The sequence below is a fragment of the Ambystoma mexicanum genome, chromosome 9 (genome assembly GCF_040938575.1).
Source record: "Ambystoma mexicanum isolate Mex_15411 chromosome 9, UKY_AmexF1_1, whole genome shotgun sequence".
Lineage (NCBI taxonomy): Eukaryota > Metazoa > Chordata > Amphibia > Caudata > Ambystomatidae > Ambystoma > Ambystoma mexicanum.
In genome coordinates this window covers 236,918,593-236,938,724 of record NC_090931.1, presented here as the reverse complement: position 1 = coordinate 236,938,724, position 20,132 = coordinate 236,918,593, and the positions used below count along the sequence as shown (strand labels likewise).

The window sequence follows — 20,132 nt, the reverse complement described above, 5'->3', positions numbered from 1 at the left end:
CCCTAAGCACCTGGAGACCATGAAAATGGTGCAAGGAGTTTGGCGAGACTAGTTCAGTCAGCCTCAGGGACTGAAGAGAGCTGACCTGCTGTGGCTGTTTTGCACAGAGACTGTTATTTGATACTGTCTATTTAAACAACTGAGGGAGCCGTCAAAAGCTGAGCCGACACATAGGGCCGATTCGTGGTGTTTGGCTAGACTAGTTCAGTCGCCCTCAGTCAGGCCGAAGGTGGGCTGTCTGATTGTTGGAGAAGTTGTGGGACTCTTGTCGAACAGTGGTGTCGCTTAGGATGGAGGTTGGTGGCCTGCATACTCAGTGAAAATTGAAGCTGCAGGACGCATCTGCCCCTGCACCAAGGAAAGCCTAGCTGTGATTACCCCTGTAGTGTCCACTAGTGATTCCCCCCGCAGTGTCCACTAGCAATTTGCCCCATACCTGATGCCAGACTGTTTGCCGAAGGCCTGTGTTATGGCCGCTGATTTAACAGACATGGAGATACTGGTGGCGGATAATGTGTTGGGGGGAGGGCATTAATTGCAAATCTGCATGCGCTGCGATTTGAGGGGTTAAGTGTTGGCGAAACAGATGCTTTAATTGCGATTGCATATGTGTCCCCACCCCATCTTGCCACCTGAACAAGTGTTGAAACAGAAGCACCCAGAGGTCTCTGTGGGTTTGGGCGAGAGGCTGCCATTTTTGAATGTTCAAACATCATGAAGAGACTAAAAGAGCCGAGGACGCCTGCCTACAATCCTGAGCTTATCACAGGAACTGAGGGAGTATCTTCAGTTTTGGCAGTGCATGCATCAAGGAACATTGCTGCAATTAAAGTAAGCCTTGAATGGCAGGGGAGAACAAATGACTTTGTAGAGATAACAAGCAGTTCTCCTGGACAGAGTGGAAATGAAGTTAACAGGGGCAGCTGCCCCTGGTGAACTGTTTGTAGTAACATCAGCATATGAAGAGAACGTTGGACCAGAAATATCTGTAAACCATCCAGCCTGTCCACAGTACACACCTCCGGAACCAGCACGCACATTTCGGAATGGGCTTTCTGCTTAATCCACCTCATCTGCTTTGACAACGCCAAACAATTTGTTTTTTTACCCTAATGTAAAATAGCCCACCCATCCCACCTCCCTCCTCCTCTGACAATCATCTTTCAGCAGGTTCTAATGTCAGCTCTTCCCATTTTGCTGGCCTCATTCCTAAAACTGTATGAGAAAATGAATGACGGCTACAAAGATCAGGCTGCATTGCTTGCAATGATAAAGTCGAAGCTAATGATCTTGGAATCATTTACTACAACTGTGCAAGAAAGGCTGGACCATGAGGCTGAGCTATCGTTACAATGGCAGGGGAGATTATGTGATCTGGCGAGAGGAGACTTGATGGATAAAAACATCCTGATGGATGCGGTAATGGAATCCCTTAAATGGCTGAAAACATGTTACGATTCAAGGAACTTGGGTTTGAATTTGCAGACCAAGGATGATGGTGGGTTGGGTAATACGGGTGACACTCAGACTTTGATGCAGGACTTGGGAAATGATCTTTGTGTTACATATTAGCACAAAAACATACCTCAAAGGAAGGCTATAAATAAGGTCAGAACAGCCGCCCAGAAGGAAGCTGATATTGATTGAAGATTCCCACACATTGCAGCTGGTGACCGTAGGATCAATGACGGCCCCTGTACATTGTATTACAGTACTGGATCAATAAATGTTGGTTGCTATAGATTCAGTAGACCCTTTAGCTGAATCACATTTTGCTTAAAAGCCCCTTCCAATCTTTGAGAAATGCCCTAAAATAATCTTGCTTGCAGTCCACCCCACGCCCCCCAAAATCAAAATCGAAAAATACTCAACCAGCCAAGAAAGTACTATCAAATGGCTCGAGAACATTTCTCCGGAATCTAAGAACACCACCGTCCTCACATCGAGTCCTTCCTGAATAAACAAAGGAGAAACGGAAAGAATCTTTGAATGTCAAAATAAATTCAGCGAGACAATCATCTTTAACGGATCAATTGCCTATAGACCAAGGGCTGGAGTCCCAAGAGGGTGAAACAACAATTGAAGGTTCGTTGAATTTTTTCAACCTATTGCATTGATTCGCTAAATGATTCATTGGAAGTGAAGGAAATTACAAACATTGTAGCGACTGAAATTATGGTGCATTCACCCACTAATGTCGCTACTGAGAGAGGGGCGGATAGATCTTCAGCCGAAAGGCTTCGACGCTTCCAATTCATGCCCAAATTCTAAAACAGAGCGGAAGGGCAGAAAGTCAGCCTCGCTTTTAGTGCCTCTGGCTATAAATCACATGAGAACATTGCCGAAAAAAGAAATGACAAAGGTTGGGGCATAACATTGTCTTTGGAACGATTATTCATTTCAGATGACGGCCTAATTTTGAATTGGAGAAATGTCTGAGTCGATTATACCACATTTCTAAACTATGTTACATAGATTCTGAGGATACTTAGTGGTGGAATTTGTGACAGAGGCAAGAATGGATTGGGTCAGATTACATCTAAAATCAAATCGTGTAAAATGGCCCTGTGGGAATCGCCTTCAGCATTTTTATCATTGGGCTTTGAACTTAAGGATAATACTTTGGGGAAGCAGTCTGTGAAAACCAGGTACAAGGAGTAGCCTACATTGCCATTGGCACAAGCGGGACCTCCAAAATGTTCTGAAGTCAGTTACACTAGGAATTTCAAAACAATACACAAAAGGTTTGATGGCGAGCCGCTGAGGCAACTACAAATGCTATTACCCCATTAGGAGTGACCTTTTCATGCACAAAAGGTTATGAAAGGATTGTTGATGGGAATTTTGATAGTCCATCCCTAGTAAGTCGTCCCAAGATTGGGCATCGCTACCGGGAGCATTAGTTCTGTCTCGTAACAAATAGGGCGAGGCGGTGCAGGATTGTGGGGATGTTATTGCTGGCTGTTGGAATACGCGTGGCTATTTACATTAATTTAATGAGGATGACCTTGGCTTGGAACACTGACATTTTGCGTCTTCAGGAAACTTGGCTCCAGGATATTCCAACATGTGATGGATTTTCTGTCTTCTTAAATCCAGCAAAAAAAGGCAACAAGGGAACACCACATTCAGGGCTGCAAACATCAATTAAAACAGGGCATGGGATTCAGCTGAACCCAAATCCGTGGGTCAAAATGCTAATTCTTGCAATTAACCAAGATAACCCAAGCAGAACTAGACTGGGTGTTGTATTCAATCTTTACTAGAATACTGCAAACATAACTCCTGTATATTTTATCGATTGTGTAATGGGTCCAATTAATAGAAGAGTGCCGCATAAGTCTAAAAGATCCTTACATCATGATATGTGGTGATTTCAATATTAAATGCTTGGATGAAAATGGTATACCGATAAGGCTCTTGAAAGCCAGTGTTCTACCCTTACAAGAGGAGGATGGGGGGGGGGGCAGCTTGGATGTGAGAAGTAGAGACTAGGGAGCTTCATATGTTGAATGGAGAGATCAGGCAGGATATCCCAGGAAAAACAACTTGGGCTGCCTAAAGGCTTCCCTTGACTACTTTTTATCTAGCAGCCTACTCTCTCATGTAGATTGATTGTCTGTGGTTCCCATGAAGAACAGTGACCATATTCTTCTCAAATTGATATGGAGGGGAAAGGGAAGAGAGCATAAACAAGTAGAGGTTGATGATATGCGTATTTCACAAGGTAGAAATAGGCCATCTATCAAACTGATTAATGGGCTTACATTCTATCAAAATTGAAGGAAGGTATAGATGAGGATAGATCTACCTTGAACTATGCTTCTGTACTTGTGGAGTTTGAAGAATCTGATAACAGACAACAGACTGGATTTTCGGAAACAAGCATATTTATAATAAAGATCTAATTGAGGGAAGGAATGCCCTTCATAGAGACCTCAAAGTTAAGTTGATTACTGAGACACTTGATTGAAGATCTGAATAAAAAAAGAAAGCAGAGGTAGACAAACTGGCCGATATCATTTAAAGCTCAAAGACTGCAGCCGGGCTTATGTCGAGAGCAGACTGCATAAGAAATCTGCGCCATCTTTGGGACTTAATAATAATGGCACATCCAAAGCAGCGCTGCTAGTCCATGCAGTTTCAGAAGAGCAATGGATTAATCATTTCACAGACCACTTTGCTCCCATTAACTTTGGAAGCGATAACAGAGCTGGGGAACCAGGGAGAATAATGCTTTCATTTGGATAAAGAGGATATTGAAATGTTAATCTTAAAGTTGAGCTACTCGTGGCTGCCGTGTCCTGATAAATACAAATAGGGCGATAGGGTGGATCCAAAATAATATCGCTCCATCGTCCTTTTGGATATTTTGGGGAAACTTTTTGCCTCACTAATTCTATGCCATTTGATTTCATGATCAACTCCAGCAGGCCGGTTGTATCCCTGTCAGGCGGGGTTAATCAAAGGGGTGGGAACTAGCCTAAATCTTTTCTTTCTGAATTTGTTAAAACTTCAGGCTATCAAATAGGGCACTAAATCTACCTAGCATTTGTGGATTTGGAGCAAGTGTTTAACAGTGTAAATCGAGGGGGCGCTGTTGCGCACGTTCGAAAATGGCTGCCTGATCAGAACGCTCCAGCCCGAGAATCACCCGTTGACCAAATTGATCCTGTTTCGGAGCCCGCAACGGGGAGCTGAGCAGACCGGAACATGTGGCGGGGGTGGCAGCATCTGCACTGAAAATCCTCGAACGGGCGGTGCCTTGGTTGCGGAGATATACGGCTCAGCAGTTTCAGCGGAGCGGGGCTGTGGCGCACGCCGACCCCGGGAACCAGAAGAGTACTACTGGGAGCCGCTGACACTCTAGCCAAAAGGGCCATAGAGAGCGAAGCCCGCGAAAAACAACTGGAGCTGCGGCGGAGCAACCCGGCTCCCCTCTCCCTCTCATACCTACACCAGCCATGGAGAAACGGTCTAACGTCGCTATTACCAGATGAGCAGCGGCTCCAACACCACGCCGCTGGAAACCTGCGGCTAAAGGCGAGACAGACCCTGCCCTCCCGACACACAACTCAGGAAAGGCCGGCCCCTTGCGCGGACGCCCCACGCAGCCCCCCAAGGCCCCCGCTTGACTGTTGAGCTGTACGGCGAGCCAGGTGGCGACTAAACGGCCTATCTCCCTGCGGGAGTGCAACAAGCTAGCAGGGGTGCAGAGGTGCAGAGGTGCCTACGAACTCTACGCAGAGGGCTCGCCTGTGAGGTGGACACATTGAGGGGACAAGATGAGGCAGATATATCCCTGACTAACTCCTCCAGCGACCCCGGTGTGTGGGTCATTGAGCCTTGGCTGTGATTTGGCTGCGTTTGAAGCTACACGTGTGGACCTCGAAGTACCGCGGCTGCCTGAACTGTCGACCACAGGGGCATGGGGAACACGAGGAAGCAAGACAAGATGGCTGATGGAGTAGGAGCTAAGTGGAAAGGGCCCATGAACTCATATACTAGCGGCCAGGTGGGGGGCAACAAGATGGAACCGCCGCCGACAACTAATCCTGTGACGAGTGCGGAGAATGGAGACAGGGTTGAATACTTGACAAATATAGTCCAAAGTGGCTTTTTGTCCCCGAATGTGAAACTGGACGACATTGTAACGACCATAGGGACGCTGAAAACCAGAGTTGATAAAGACCTGAGATTAACAGAGGCACAGTCGCACGACATGACCAAGATATTGCCCAGCTCAGGGAGAACTTGAATAGGCTGCAGAACAAATGCGAGGATTTGGAATCACGCTCAAGAAGGAACGTATGTACGTATAGTTGGGGTTCCGGAGTCATTCAGCAAAGACAAAATGGAAATGTGAGTTGAGGCGCTCCTCCAGACCCTTTATGAAGCAAACTCCCTCTCCGACCACTTCTTCGTTGAACGTGCACACCGCACACTGGCCCCGGTGCCGAAACCTGGAGCACCGCCCCGCACGATAATTGCAAGAATGCTAAATTATAGGGACAGAGACACGATCCTTCGACTGGCATGGGACACTACACTACGAGGAAAACCGTATACACATTTACCCTGATTTTGCCACTGGAGTCCAGGCAAGTCGTAGGTCACATGAGCCAGTTAAAAAACTTCTAAGAGCAAGACAAGTCCCATATGCATTGATATACCCAGCCAAGTTACGGATCCAATACGGAGGGAGGGCACACTTCTTTGAGACGCCGGCTGCAGCCCAGGCCTATGTGGAGGCCACCATTCCATTGCCTCCTAAGGGTCGTGGACCGGACCAGAACAGGAGACACCCTCCTGCAGATGCAGACTGAAACCCAGCTACGAAACACAACACATGCAAGTATCATTCTTTGAACTGCTTGGCCCCGTGAGGGCTCCAAGTACTGAGAAGCGGGCGGTGAGCCGGTCGGGTAGCCTCGTAATGCAACGTAGTACCCTCAGGAATGTTGCTAACGGTTGTCAGGGTTCATCGTCAAGTTGGGGCAGATGATGTGGGTGGAGGGAGGGGCGGGGAGGGGGGGTTGTTTTGAACAATTGCAACCACCTAGGAGAGTTTAAGTCTGGGGGAATAGCAAGTGTGTTTGAAAGTTGTATGTTAAATGAAACATGGTCTCGCAGGCGCCGACGCCACCTAGATGTTAATAAATTGCATGATGATGGTCGATGCAGTAATCTACGATATGTTCACATGAAAAATGGGTGATGGGTTAAAAATAATACTAATGTCATGGAATGTCCGAGGCCTAAACAATCCAATGAAAGCCAGGAAGGTAGACAACTATGTCACCAGGCATGGGCCACACATATTGATGGTGCAAGAAATGCACGCACAGAAATTGGTTAATGAGAACTTATTGGCTACTCCTCACAGTCCAGAGGCGTGTGCACCCTCATACACCACTCACTGGGCTTTCTTGAAAAGGGCCACTTAGCGGACCCAATGGGAAGATATGTGCTGGTCTGGGGGGAAATCGCGGGGAAACAAATAACCATGGTGAATACCTATGGCCCGAACTTAGACGATCCTGATTTTTACCTGCAAATGCTTGAGATCCTTGCTAATCATGATGCGACCACTGTCATATGGGGGGAGACTTCAATGTTGCGATAGACCAGGCCCTGGATAGATCTTCCAAAGGGAACAGACCACCTCCTAGAGTAGCATTGACCTTGAAGCAGATCCTCTCGCAAATGTCCCTGATTGATGCCTGGAGGGTACTCCATCCAACCAGCAAACAATATACATTCTACTCCTCTGTGCATGACAGTGAGTCGCGTATAGATTATTGGTTGGTGTCCTCAGACATGGCACCAGCGCTGCAAAATTGTGATATCCTGCCCCGTACGCTATCAGACCACTCCCCGGTCATACTGGAGATTATACTGAAAGAGGCCCCTAGAGCAGCGTGAAGATGGAGGATGCCTAGAGGTATACTTAGTGACCCAAATGTTGTCGAAACCCTGCATGAAGAAATCGCTAACTTCTTTACAGACAATGTTGGGTCGGTAGCCCAGATATCAACAGTATGGGAAGCATTTAAAGTCTGGGCGAGAGGGGCCTTGATGTCCAAGACCACTGGTCTATTGAGGGGCATACGCACGGAACTGGAGGGGTGGAGAGGGAATTGAACGAACTGGAAGAAACGTATAGCCACACACATAGCAGGGACACACTGGCCAAAATACATAAATTCCTTAGAGATTTCGACAAGTTAGTAAAGCGGGAAATACAATACATAGCAGCCCCGACCCGGGCGCGCAGATATGGTGAGGGTAACAAAGCAGGGAAAATGTTGGCCAACTTGGTCAAACAAGAGAGACAAGCAATCCTGATTGCCGCAATCCAAACGGCGCAGAATGAAATAATCACGAACTAACAAGGAATCAATGACAACTTCGTTAAATATTACAAAAATCTCTATACGAACAGAGATAGGAAATCCCCTGCTGAGATTAGAAACTACCTCGCGGCGCTAGACCTCCCCAAGCTCCCAGAGGAGAGCAAATTGATACTAGAGCAGCCCGTTACAGCAAAAGAGCTTACTGAGGCAATCAAGGAGCTCACATCTGGCAAAGCGCCGGACTCAGATGGACTGAGCGCTGAATTTTATAAAGATTTTCGGGAGGAGCTGGTCCCGGTGATGTTGGAACTATGGGAGGAGGCCCTGGGTGAGCTAATACTGCCCCCCACAATGCGAGAGGCTATAATTACGGTTTTGCCTAAACCGAGACGCCCGCCACAAGATATGGCATCGTATAGACCCTTATCCCTGATAAATGTGGATGTTAAGATATTTGCGAAGGTGCTAGCGAACCACATGCTACCCTTTACACCCAGTGTCTCTTGATGCCGAAAAAGCGTTTGACTCAGTCTCCTGGGAATACCTCTTCTTGGTGCTTGAGGCGTTTGGAGTGGGCCCCCACTTTATCAAATATGTCAAACTGCTATACACCGCCCCTGGGGCGAAAGTATGCACAAACAGAACCATGTCTGGGCTGTTCGAGCTGGGCAGAGGAACCAGACAGGCGTGTCCCTTCTCTCCCATTCTTTTCGCCTTAACAATAGAACCCATGGCAGCTGCAGTTCGGTTGAGACATAACAAAAGGGGTATAACACTGAAAGGAGCCACCCAAATAATATCACAGTACACGGACGCCACTCTGCTATATGTCCACGAACCCGAAAAAAACATCGACCCCATCATGACAGACATTAACGAATTTGCACAGTATTCCGGCTACACGATAAACAATTCCAAGTCAGAAGTATTCCCACTCGCCCCTTCCACGAAAAACCCTCCTCTGACATGCGGCCTCAAGTGGGCGGACTGAAACATTAGATACTTGGGGGTGTTGGTTTCAGGTGATAAGCAAACCCTTTATACGGACAATCATGAACTGGCCCTGCAAACAATCAATACCAAACTACAGGTCTGGAGACGCCTTCCAATTTCATTGCACGGCAGAATCGCAATCCTTAAAATTATAGTACTCCCGAAACTGCTATACGGGTTTGTAAATATCCCTATATGGCCGAGAAGGCAATTCTTCTCCAGGCTTAGGTCCATGGCAGTGTTTCTTTGGAACAGGGGGGTGGGTCAGGATCAGCTGGGAAAAGATGACAGAACCATATGAAACAGGGGGGATAGCGGCGCCAGATTTTGAGCTCTACTGCATAGTGGCACAGGCTCAGTTCGCGATGTACTGGTATGATGAGGTAGATAATTCACCACACACTTGGATAGAGGAATACACCAGTGCACCCACAGACATCAAATCAGTCAGAGATGCATGTGAATTTGACCCTGTGAGCTGCACCGTGCTGTCCAGTCATTTGGTCGACTACAAACTGGTCGACTGCAATTTGGTCGACTTCATTTGGTCGAAAACCAAATGGTCGAATTTTTTTTTTTTTATTTATATATGTGTTTTGTGGGTTTTCGTGTAGAAAAAAAAAAGAAAGAAAAAAAAGGGGGTTGGGGGGGACCCCCCCAAAAAAAACAAAAAAAGGGGTGAAAATAAAAAAAAAAAAAAATTCGACCATTTGGTTTTCGACCAAATTGATTCGACCAGTTGTCCAGTCGACCAATTGTTTTCGACCAAATGACTGGCAACCCTGCACCGTTAGGGCCTCGGGGGCGATATTTAAAAGACTGAATATAGAAATGCCATATAACCCCGAGACTCCCCTTTGGAATTATCCAAACATCCCCCCTACATTTGATACCAGTATACAGGAGGCCTGGGACCCTGACAGAGAGATGAAAGTGGGAGATATGTATATAGAGGGGAAGTTCGCAACCCTTGATGTATTCATAAGAGGCGTGGGAAGAGGCCCACTCCGTATACTACAGTACTATAGAATGAGATCTGCATAAAGCATGCTGGCCGTTATTCCCTGACAAACCCACCTCTCACCCTTGCACACAACTGGTTACAACACAGGACGGGATGGGTATCAACAAATTGTATAAGGTAATACAGATCCACACACCCACGGCCAACCGGGTGAAAGAGAAATGGGAAACAGAAATGGAAATGCAAGTACCGGACGACAAATGGAGCAGATATTGCGCACTCACGAAAAAGGTATCCCTCAATGCGGGACTACGCCAGATACAATTCAAGATTCTCAACAGGCTACACTACACGCCTGCAAAGGTAGCTAAATTCACACCAGACGATTCAGGCAATTGTCCCAAATGTGGGATTCCGCAAGCGGGATCCTATCACATGTATTGGAAATGCCCGGAAGAGGCACGGTTTTGGGAACACGTGGCTGCCATGTTGGCTGATGTCACACAGATTCCTCCGCATGTCTCCCCAAAAATATCTGTTCAGGGACATCGGTAAATGCTCGGAAAAAGTCAGAAGACTGTTTAATGTATACTGTATTATTGCTAAGAAATGTATATTGAAAGTATGGAAAAGCTCCCTACCATGAACACTTTCTTGCGAGAACTAACATACATCAATGAGTGTGAGGAACAATATGTGCTTACCCAACCAAGCGAGAGCCGACCGAAGGACATCTGGGGCAAATGTACCATGAAATGTGTTGATTGGGTGGTGTTGTAACTGATGAGACCTTAATGAAAAGATGTTTAAAAAAAATAAAACAGTGTAAATCGAGAAAGATTATGGATGAAATTGAAAAAGTGGAACTGCCCCAACACCCGTTGCATGCAATAAAGGAATTGTAGTCTTCGACTACGATGCACGTCAGATTGAATCTATTGGGCCATTTTTCAAAACATAGTAATACGTATAGGGGGCTGACAGAGCTTCCCCATCGCCCCAATATTATTCAATGTATACTTATCAGACCTGGATAGCAGTCAGGAGCATGTAAACGCCTTTCCTTCAAAAATAAATGGTAGGAGCATACCTTCGATACTTTATGTGGACGTGATCGTCATCAATCAAACTCCTATAGGCCAACAACGCAGGTTAGACGGCCTACATGAATATATCGGAAGAAACGATTTGTGGATCAATGTAAGTAAAAAAAATCTAAAATATTGATTTTAAACTCATTAAGAGGGAAACAAAAACAACGGTTCAACTGGGATGTAGCATAAAAATCCTTAGAGTGTGAGGATTAAATTGTTTATTTGGGGGTTCGGATGAATCAAAGTATAAATGATAACCCTTGGGCTGTAGAACTGAGATCTAAAGCAAAAAGCTTGGCAGTGCAAGGTTTAGCGTTGCACCCGAGGTATGGGAAATACACCATTTTGCCCGTGCTATCCTTTTATCTGCAGAAAGTTGTTCCGACTCTGTTTTATGGAGCAGAGGCTGGCTTAAATCTTCCTTGCTAGACTTGGGAAGTTCTCAAGTGGATTTTCTGGATGAGGGTACTCAGTCTTCCGAGAGGCCTACACCTGGCCCTCATTATATATGAGCTAGGCCTTTAGTCTTTGTACTCAGTGGTCCTCTGAAGACGCTGTCACTCCTGCAGAAATCTATTATGATTAATTCACCTCCCCCGCTAGAGATTCTAAGGAATGGCAATAAAGGGGAGCTGGAGTGGCCTCTTAATAACTGGAAAGCTAAATGTATGGATTGCTTAAATAATGTGGGCACTTCAATTGAGCTCTTGCTATCGAATCCTGTCGCTGTTAAAAAGAAATTGCAGCGCCAGGATTGATCAGCACACAAGAGAAAAGAGGACAATATAAACTGATGGAAAACTTTAATAATGAAAGTACGAGCGTTCAACACAGTTACCAAATATCTGGCTAGGTTTCTTATTAACGGACAAAACTTAAGCGGATAAGACTGAACTTGTACCCAACTAAAGAAGTGTTGGTTGTACGTAAGCAAATCGAAGAGAATGATCTGATTTGCAGATTTTGCTCTAAGAGAGGAACAATTAAGTCACTGAAACACAATTACGTATTGCGCAGTTTTAACATCTTTAAGAACACATTATTTGGGTGCTTGTGTTGAAAATGTTATTTCTCTGCCAGTAGATGATTGGTGGAACATTTTTCTAATGGGGGAAAACCACCTTTGAATTTGTGGTACAGTCATTTTCAGATTCATTAATTTTTTCAATAACAGCTATGATATTGATGAGATTTGTATTGCTCTATTCTTTTGACTATCATATGGAATGGGTATAGTCTAGGTTTTGTAAAGGCTAAGAGATATTGGATGAAAGGTATTATATTTTATTTGTGTGTTGAAATTGTAAAAGGTTTGCAATAAATCAGAATAAAATAAAATATATATTTCTTTTAAACGGCAGCAGTGCCCAATATAAATCTCAAAAGCATAACCTGGTGAAAGGGTGTTAGGGGAGTCCTGAGACTTGCGATACCTAGCGGAAAGGGCCTTAGGATTATACTAAGACGTGTCCGATTCCTACTGAGTGAGAAGGAGGGCAAGAGAATCCAGAGACGGGTGAAGTGAAAGGTGGTGAAAGGGACCCTGGTATGACCTTTATAATTGAAACCTGGTGAAAGGAATGCCAGGAGAAATTACACTGATGACAGAAGAAACCTGGAGAAAAGGATGCCAGAAGACTCAGAGTTTGTGAGGCTCATGGGGGTTAAAAGGTTGGTGGGAAGATACTCTATTGAAAGGCCAAGAGTGGAAAAGTGGAAAGACCTGGAGAAGCCAGACGGCAGAGGAACTCCTTGGAACTGCGAGTACTCTTGAAGGACACACATTTGGTGATTTGTTTTATAGTATATATACTATAAAACAATATAGTGATAGGTTGTGGATCATTCTGTTAGCCGGGAGCTTGTGTTGCTTAGACTTGAGTTAGCCAAGGGGTTAAAAGGACTGCTTTAGATTATGTTTTTGAAACATTGTGGCTGGTTATCTGAGTGAAAAATGTATTTGGATAGCATAGGGCAACCACAGAGTGACGAGGACTGATTGATATTTTTCTGATGCAAACATTACATTGTAGGTTAGGAACACCAACCCTCTCACTTTGTGTTTGCCCATCTGCAATGCTGGAAATGCTTTTTTGAGGGACAGGGCCTCCTAGTCCACTCCAGTATAGTGTGCTGAAAGGCTGCGTGCTTACCCCAATGCACATTCTTTGTTATTGGTGTCTGGGTGGAGTGAATGGCCTTAATGCATGTGAGCCTGATTTGCTACCTTTCTGCATGAATGACCTTCTGCGTGATAGGTTGATTGAGCCTGGCTCAGCCTGAGTGAATGGGGAACAAATGTGTATAACTAGGGTCCCTGAATTCACCAATTTTTTCAGAAGTCGTCGAAACTGAAGCAGATCCCTGGAATCCAGCTGGATGAAAGAAGATTGCGGCTGCTACTCTTCATCGAAATCCAAAAGCTGATTTGCCACTCAAAGGAATGATGCATGAGAGGATTTGCATAGGAAACCTCTCCTCGAGTTGTGAGGGACCATCGTGCATTCTGTTGGAGTAAACTCCTGCAGGTCCTCTGCTGCTCTGTTGTCAGATCTGGAGAGAGTTTCACTTCCTCCACTGAGCCATCATGAAGGTTGCTATACAGCCAATCAGCAAGGGGCTCACTCTCATCCTCTTCTTGCTCTTAAGAGGCTTGGCACTTCTCCTCTCCTGTGGAAATGTGTGAGCTTGTTTGCATGGAATGCCAGAGGTGCTACCTCAGGAACATCCATGTCAAGCAGATAAAATGACTTCACCCATCTTGGAGATAATCTTGAAGGGTCCAGTCCACTTATCTGCCAAAACTCGAGGATTGGTAATCTCCATCAAAAGGACCTCCTGACCAGGAGTCTAATCCACTTGTGAGGCCTTTCGGTCATGCCAGTGCTTGGCTAGCCTTAAGGCTTGTTGTTGCTTGGCCCATCATCTGTACCATCCTCCTTCCGAGACATAACACACAGTCTCCCACTTGCTTGGCAGGACCTGGAGGGGCGGCTTCCAAACCTTCTCTTACAAAGGCAAGGGGCCCACACTGGATATCCAAAGAGGAGCTCAAAGGGGCTGAAACCAACACCCTCTTGAGGTACCTCTCTATAGGGAAACATCGGGCAACTATTTTTGGCTCTTCCAAAGCACACAACATGAAACAGAGTTTTGTTAAATCTCTCAACCAGACCACTGGTCTGAGGATGGTACGAGGTGGAGAACAAATAAATTACACCACATTAGTTCCACATAGCTTGCATGTAACTAGACATGAAGTTGGTTCCTCTGCCAGAAATCACCTCTTTAGCAAAACCAACTGTAGTGAAAATGCCCAGGAGAGCCCTAGCAACCGCCTTGGCAGTTATGGTCCAAAGCAGTATAGCCTCAGGGTACCTGGAGGCATGATCTACCAGGTCCAGGATGAACCGTGTCCACCTGATGTTGGAGGGTCTAGGGGGCCAACAATGCAGATGCCCACCCTCTCAAACGGTGTGCCAATTCATGGCAAAGGCTGCAGTGGGGCAATGACACTGCTTCTGTCTTGCCAGACAACTGATAAGCGGGACAGGTCTTGCGGTGAGCTTCCACTTCTATTCCCATCCTGGGCAAATAAAAGTGGGCTGACAGCCTTTGCTTGGTCTTCTTAGTGCCACAATGACCAGCCAAGGACACCTCATGTGCCAATTGCAAAATGAAGAGCTGTGTACTTTGGGTACAACCAAGCTCTGGACTGCACAAGGGTCAGGCTGAGTGGGCTCACTGTAAAGGAGCTCACCCTCCTAACAAATCTTAAAGGACCTAGGCGCTTCACCTTGTTGTGCCTGGGATTGGGGCTGTTTCCTTAGACCCCTCAAGAGAGTGGCACTCTCTCGGACTATTACAAAAATGCACTGAAGGTCTGGGTGATCCTCTGGGGTGAGTACCTTTCCCAGAAGAGGGTCCTCTGGCTCTTCTCCTTCAGGAGTTGAATCTAGGGTCACCACTGGGCCTAGTCCCTCAAGAACTGGGACCACAGTGGGTGCTGCAGAAACAGTTGGAAGAGAAGGATCTCCCGTCACAGAGGTGGTCTTCTTTATCTTACTCTTAGCCTTGGGTTTTACCTTTGGCTTCGGTCACTGACTGCCAGTCATACCCTGTGTGACCTGGTACCTTACTGACTGCAGCAGCAGTCAAGGGTAACCCATTAGAAATTGACCCCATCTCTACTAAGTCATTACCCAACAAGATGTTGGCAGGCACATTGTCCTGAAACAGGACAGGAAGCTTTGCTGGCTTGTCATCTATCTGAATGGTGACTAGAGCTACAGGAGAAGGATTGGGAGGCCGACCAGCTAGCATGGTGGTTCTCAGAGGAGCACTTACATAGTCCTCTGGCCTGAGCAGGGTCCTGTCAATCCACCACTGTCATGCTAGCCCCAGTGTCTCTCAAACCAGTGGAAAGCTGGCCATTTATAGGGACATTTCTCGAAAATCTACATGTATTCTATGGGATATCAGCCAGTGCTTCAGAGTACTGGTCCAAGTACCCAAGAGACACTAAGGAAATCTCTGCAGGAGCACCAAAGGTGATTCCTGGAGAGGGCGGATGGACAGTGGCCCCCACCTCAGACATAGTGTAAGGGTAGGCCAGGCCGACCCAAAGGGTGACCCCACGCCCCCTCATTGGGGTCACCCTTTCTATGGACAAAGGGCCCACAGTCCCAACAGGTGCCAGGAATGTGGGGAATTGAAATGGACACACTGGGAGGCTGCATTGCAGCAGGAGCACCACTACCATTACTCCCACCCTCATTAGACTTATCCACAGTAGATATTTGGACCTTAGAGGGAGAATGTTCCCTTTTCTTTGTCCTTGTCGTTCCCACTGGGATCTTTCGGGACAGCCAGTGGAAGACCCACTTGTCAGCCAAAAGAATGAAATAACGCAGCTCTGGTGAACAAGCCTCGGAAATGTTTTTAAAGAACAGGGAGGTGAGACAGTTCAACAAAAGACTTCACTTGTAACCATCAACCCATCCCATCATATTCATGTGTGCAGCACTCAACCAAGTGTTAGGCAGAATTGATTGCATGCAGTACCCTCTGGGAACACCACACACAATTAGGACTACAGGTGCAAGCAACACCAACCTTTGGTATACGTCTGTACCACACAGTTTGGTGGTAGTTAGCTGAGCAGCCAGGCTCATCTCAAGAGTGAATGTGAGCAGTACCAGTAATTACACAGAGGACTTTCAATCACAGTGGTTCAAGTAGACACTTCTACTCAAGGTTTCTTGGTAAAACACTTATTAATTTATTACAGAATCATTTATAAAACATATACTAGAAGGGGACAACTTAATATTATATACCAATACACTACAATACAAAACTCCAAGCTTTTGAGACAGTTTGAGCTCACGTGAAAAAGGAGCCTAATAGCAGTTCAGTTCCTTAGCACTGCGCAAAAAGGACAAAAGTAAGTAGAATAGATTAAATATACTTAATAAACAGTGCAAATAATTTCAGTTCACCAGAAGAATTCAATTAAAGTCAATAGGCCAGGCCAAAGTCAATGGGCTAGTGTTCTGGATATGAAAGAGCAGTTCTGGGATCAAACGGTAAAGTATTTGCCAAAGTTCTCAGAACTAGTTTTGACGAAAAAGGATCATTTGTGGGGTCAGAAGCGGATTAGGCCTGCGAGATGGGAATTTTTCACAAACTTTCACTGCAAGAGTTAGGATCTATCAACCGAGTTGGCACAGTACCTTAATATGAAGAAAGCAAGAGTTGCTGAAGTGGTGGTTCCTGGCAGTTCCTGCAGATCTCGCTGTTCCTGAGCCTCAGTCGTGGGGACAAGAGGGAGGACGTTGGGGGACTCCTGCACTGCACGGGATCATTGAAGAAAGCAAACAAAATGGAGTTGTTCCAGTAGCTGTAGATAAGAGCTGGTGTCCCTCTCCCTGGTTAAACCTAACCAGCCTTGAGAATGGTATCCAGGTGTCTTATGAGTTGATTGATCCCACCAACTCGAAGGAAGAAGCCGTCCTTAAAGGAGCTTCTCTGTCGAATGAGGTCCCCCCACCCCCCACCTGGGCAACCTGAAATGGAAAAGTTAGGGAGTTACTTATTTTGTCATTTGCAGCCCAGTCAACAAATGTTCAATAGCCCTTTCCTTTCGAATCATGGACCCCTGGACGACTCCCGAGGTTGTACAATGCTCTTCCTCGTCACAGTACCTTTGGTGCCTTGGCAGGCGAAGTGGCAGTTTCTCGGTTTCACTCGACGATTCCCCTTGAGGATGGCCCCCACATGGAAGGATCCGCCACTGGGATGTTGAGTCCAAGAAGAAAAAGTGAACCAAAATATCTCTAAGCACAGCAGTTTTACTCTTCGCTGTGCTCTCCGTTGGTCGACAATTTCTCTAACTGTAGGAGTCCTGGGAAGATGAAACTTGCTGTGGGCTCCTAAAAGGCTTGGCAGATGAGAGTAAGACCCCTGAGGACCGTCAATCATTTGGCAGCGACGGGTGCAGAGGTCACTTTTGGTGTCGGGTTTCTGAATATTGCAGTTTTCCACCTTTGACCTCTGGATAGCTTCTTGCGACCTGGACATGACCACTGCAGTGGACCACGGACCCTCACCAAGTCTGGACCCTTGGGACGTCTTTGTTGGATTCTGGTGGCGGGAAACCCACCGGCAGACCTTCCTTTGCAATCAGCGACCCTGGACCTTCTCTGGCGGGTAAAAGTGGTCAGTGATGATGGAATGGGGGTCCCTTGATGTGTTCTTCAGTAGTTTGGAACTCGCAGCCCTGGGTGTCAAGCAGCACTATACCATGGTACCCCCTTCTTCTGGGTGCTACACTGCAACGGGCGTCCAGCAGTCACAAACGCTCCTGCGGACCCTGGGTGACACCAAAGGACTTCTTCGACTCGAGATGTCCAGGCACTCCTCTTCTGTATTCATGAATACACTTTATCCAGAAGGCAGGCACACAGGACTGGCTGCAGGGTACTTCTGATGAAGAGCAGCAGGTTGCATGATGGTCCTCGTAGCTCGGCGAGAGATCTCCTATGCACCCCTCTCTTGGATCAGTCCTTGGAGTGGCACAGCAGTTTTGGGATTTCGATGAAGAGTAGCAACCACAATCATCTTCCTTCAGCTGGACTCCAGGGATCCGCTTCGGTTTCGACTTCAGCTTCTGAACAAATTAGTGAGTGCAGGGGTCCTAGTTATACGCATTTGTTCCCCATTCACTCGAACTGAGCCTGGCTCAGTCAATCAAACATGCAGGAGTGCATTAATGCAGCCAGCCAGCCAATCAGGCTCACAGGCATTCAGGCCATTCACTCCACTCAGACACCCATAACAAAGAATATGGATTGGGATAAGAACCCAGCCTTTCAGCAACACTACACTGAATTCATGTCAGTTTGTCAGGGCTGTCTCAGGCATTGTGCAACACACAGAAACCAGACACCCACAACACAGAATGTGAGTTCACTTCAGACTCCATTCATACAGGTCCCATCCCAAGGGTGTACCCACAACACGCAATCGTTGGGAAGGCTCCAGTCAGTCTGACAGGAGGCAGCTCCAGAGTCATATATGGTATTTCCACCCAATAGCCAGTCCGGAGGAAGGGACAGTCAGGCCTTCCCATGACTTTGGAAACAAGGTAAAGGGCAATAGAAACCAAGAGGCCACAGTGGCCATCTTGCCTTTCTTCAGGAATCTATTGATTTTTATGGCAGGGCCTGGGTGCCCCAAAAATGGAGGACACTCCGAGCCACTGCCAAGTCAGCATGTAGCTGCCACCAGCCCATACCCTGCTCAAATGGCAACACACAAGTGCCCAAAAACACACGAGTGGGGGTTCAGGGGTGGGGTGGGGGTACAAGCGTGTACCACCACCCATGGGCGCCTTAAGGGTATCCCGTGGGTGGTGTTCACCAAAAGGAAAACACGAAGAGCTGCACTGCCAGAGGTCCAGAATGGATCACAGTGCCAGAAAACAAAGAAAACGCATACAGAGAAGTGGTAGGAAGAGGACTAGGAGGCCCTGTCCCTCCAAAAGGCATTTCCAGCATCACACTTTCATTGATAAGCTTTCCAGCCCAGTTCCCATTTCTTTTATTCCTATTAATTTCCCCTACATCCTAAAGGCGTTTTACCAACCCTATCCCAAGACAATCTTTGAATAAAGGCTTGGTTGGACCTACATCAAGTAGCCTTGCTTGAATCATTATTATTCAGCCTCACCATCCTATGCACAAAATGAAATCTCCACCAAATCTATCCTTTTGGAAGAGTGTAGGAGACCTGCTTTCTCAAAGTACAAAAGTTCATAGAAGTTAATATGGAATGACAAACAAATCAGAAGCCATCCCTCTGCAACAGAAACAAAAGCATAACCCTTTATTTTTGTGAAGATTAAAGCAATTAAATGCGTCGTACTGCATTGCATTACTGTGGCAAAAGTAATTTTGTTATCTGCTTAAACTCAGTAACCTTGTTACGGTTCAAGGATGCCGGGTTGAGATGCAGCACCTGCCAATTTGCTCTCTCAAGAAAGTATTGGCATGAAGATGTAGGATAATCGTTTCATCGTTGCTCAAAATGTTCCACACATTCTTACTCCGTAAAGTGTTCCAATATTGCAAACGTCTTGCACAGCTATTTCTCCACCTTAGGAAGCCTTCTCCTTACTTGCCAACAAAGCTGAATGTATGCCATCTTACCTGACCACTCAACTCGAGCAGGTTTACATTGAATATGGTTTTGTCGTCTGACCATAGTCCTTTTTGTCTACCAGGCTAACAAACCGGGGCCCTCTGCCTTTTGTTTTTAAGGAGTTATGCCAGGAACTAGACCTTCTTTCATAGCACAGTTAAATGCTTTTTTCATTTCAGAAGAGGTTATATATTGGGTTTCTGTGAATTCTAATGTAGGACCATTGTGATGAAGTGAGAGAACTCATCCCTTCTCCCCAATGGGGAGCCCTACCTGTGGGGCTAGGGAGGTGAACACGCTTCGCAACAACCTCCCCTAGGGGAGGAGGCAGGTGGGACCTCACCGGTAGGGACTCCCCCTTTGGGGACAAGGACTCCCGTTCCCGTGAGGAACTCCCTGAGGCCCCCCCTCCACATGATGGCTCACATGAACTTGTATAATACAACAGAGTGTCATCAGTTTCATGAAGATAAAGTGAACCAATATCATCAGCAACAAGAAACTGTGGATCTCTCTTTAAAT

The 20,132-nt window shown here is 46.4% G+C and overlaps 1 protein-coding gene across 5 annotated transcripts in view; it reads right to left on the bottom strand.

Annotated features, from left to right (window-relative positions):
* Positions 1-20,132, bottom strand: part of MSANTD2 (Myb/SANT DNA binding domain containing 2) — a 257,973-nt gene that overhangs the window by 191,912 nt on the left and 45,929 nt on the right. For 3 of the 5 annotated variants that reach the window (XM_069614534.1, XM_069614533.1, XM_069614530.1), the window contains exon 3: positions 1,873-1,953. The exons of the other annotated variants lie outside the window; for them this stretch is intronic. In XM_069614534.1, the coding sequence (XP_069470635.1) occupies positions 1,873-1,953 (81 nt within the window). The remainder of the gene's footprint in view (positions 1-1,872; positions 1,954-20,132) is intronic. 5 annotated transcript variants of the gene reach the window in all.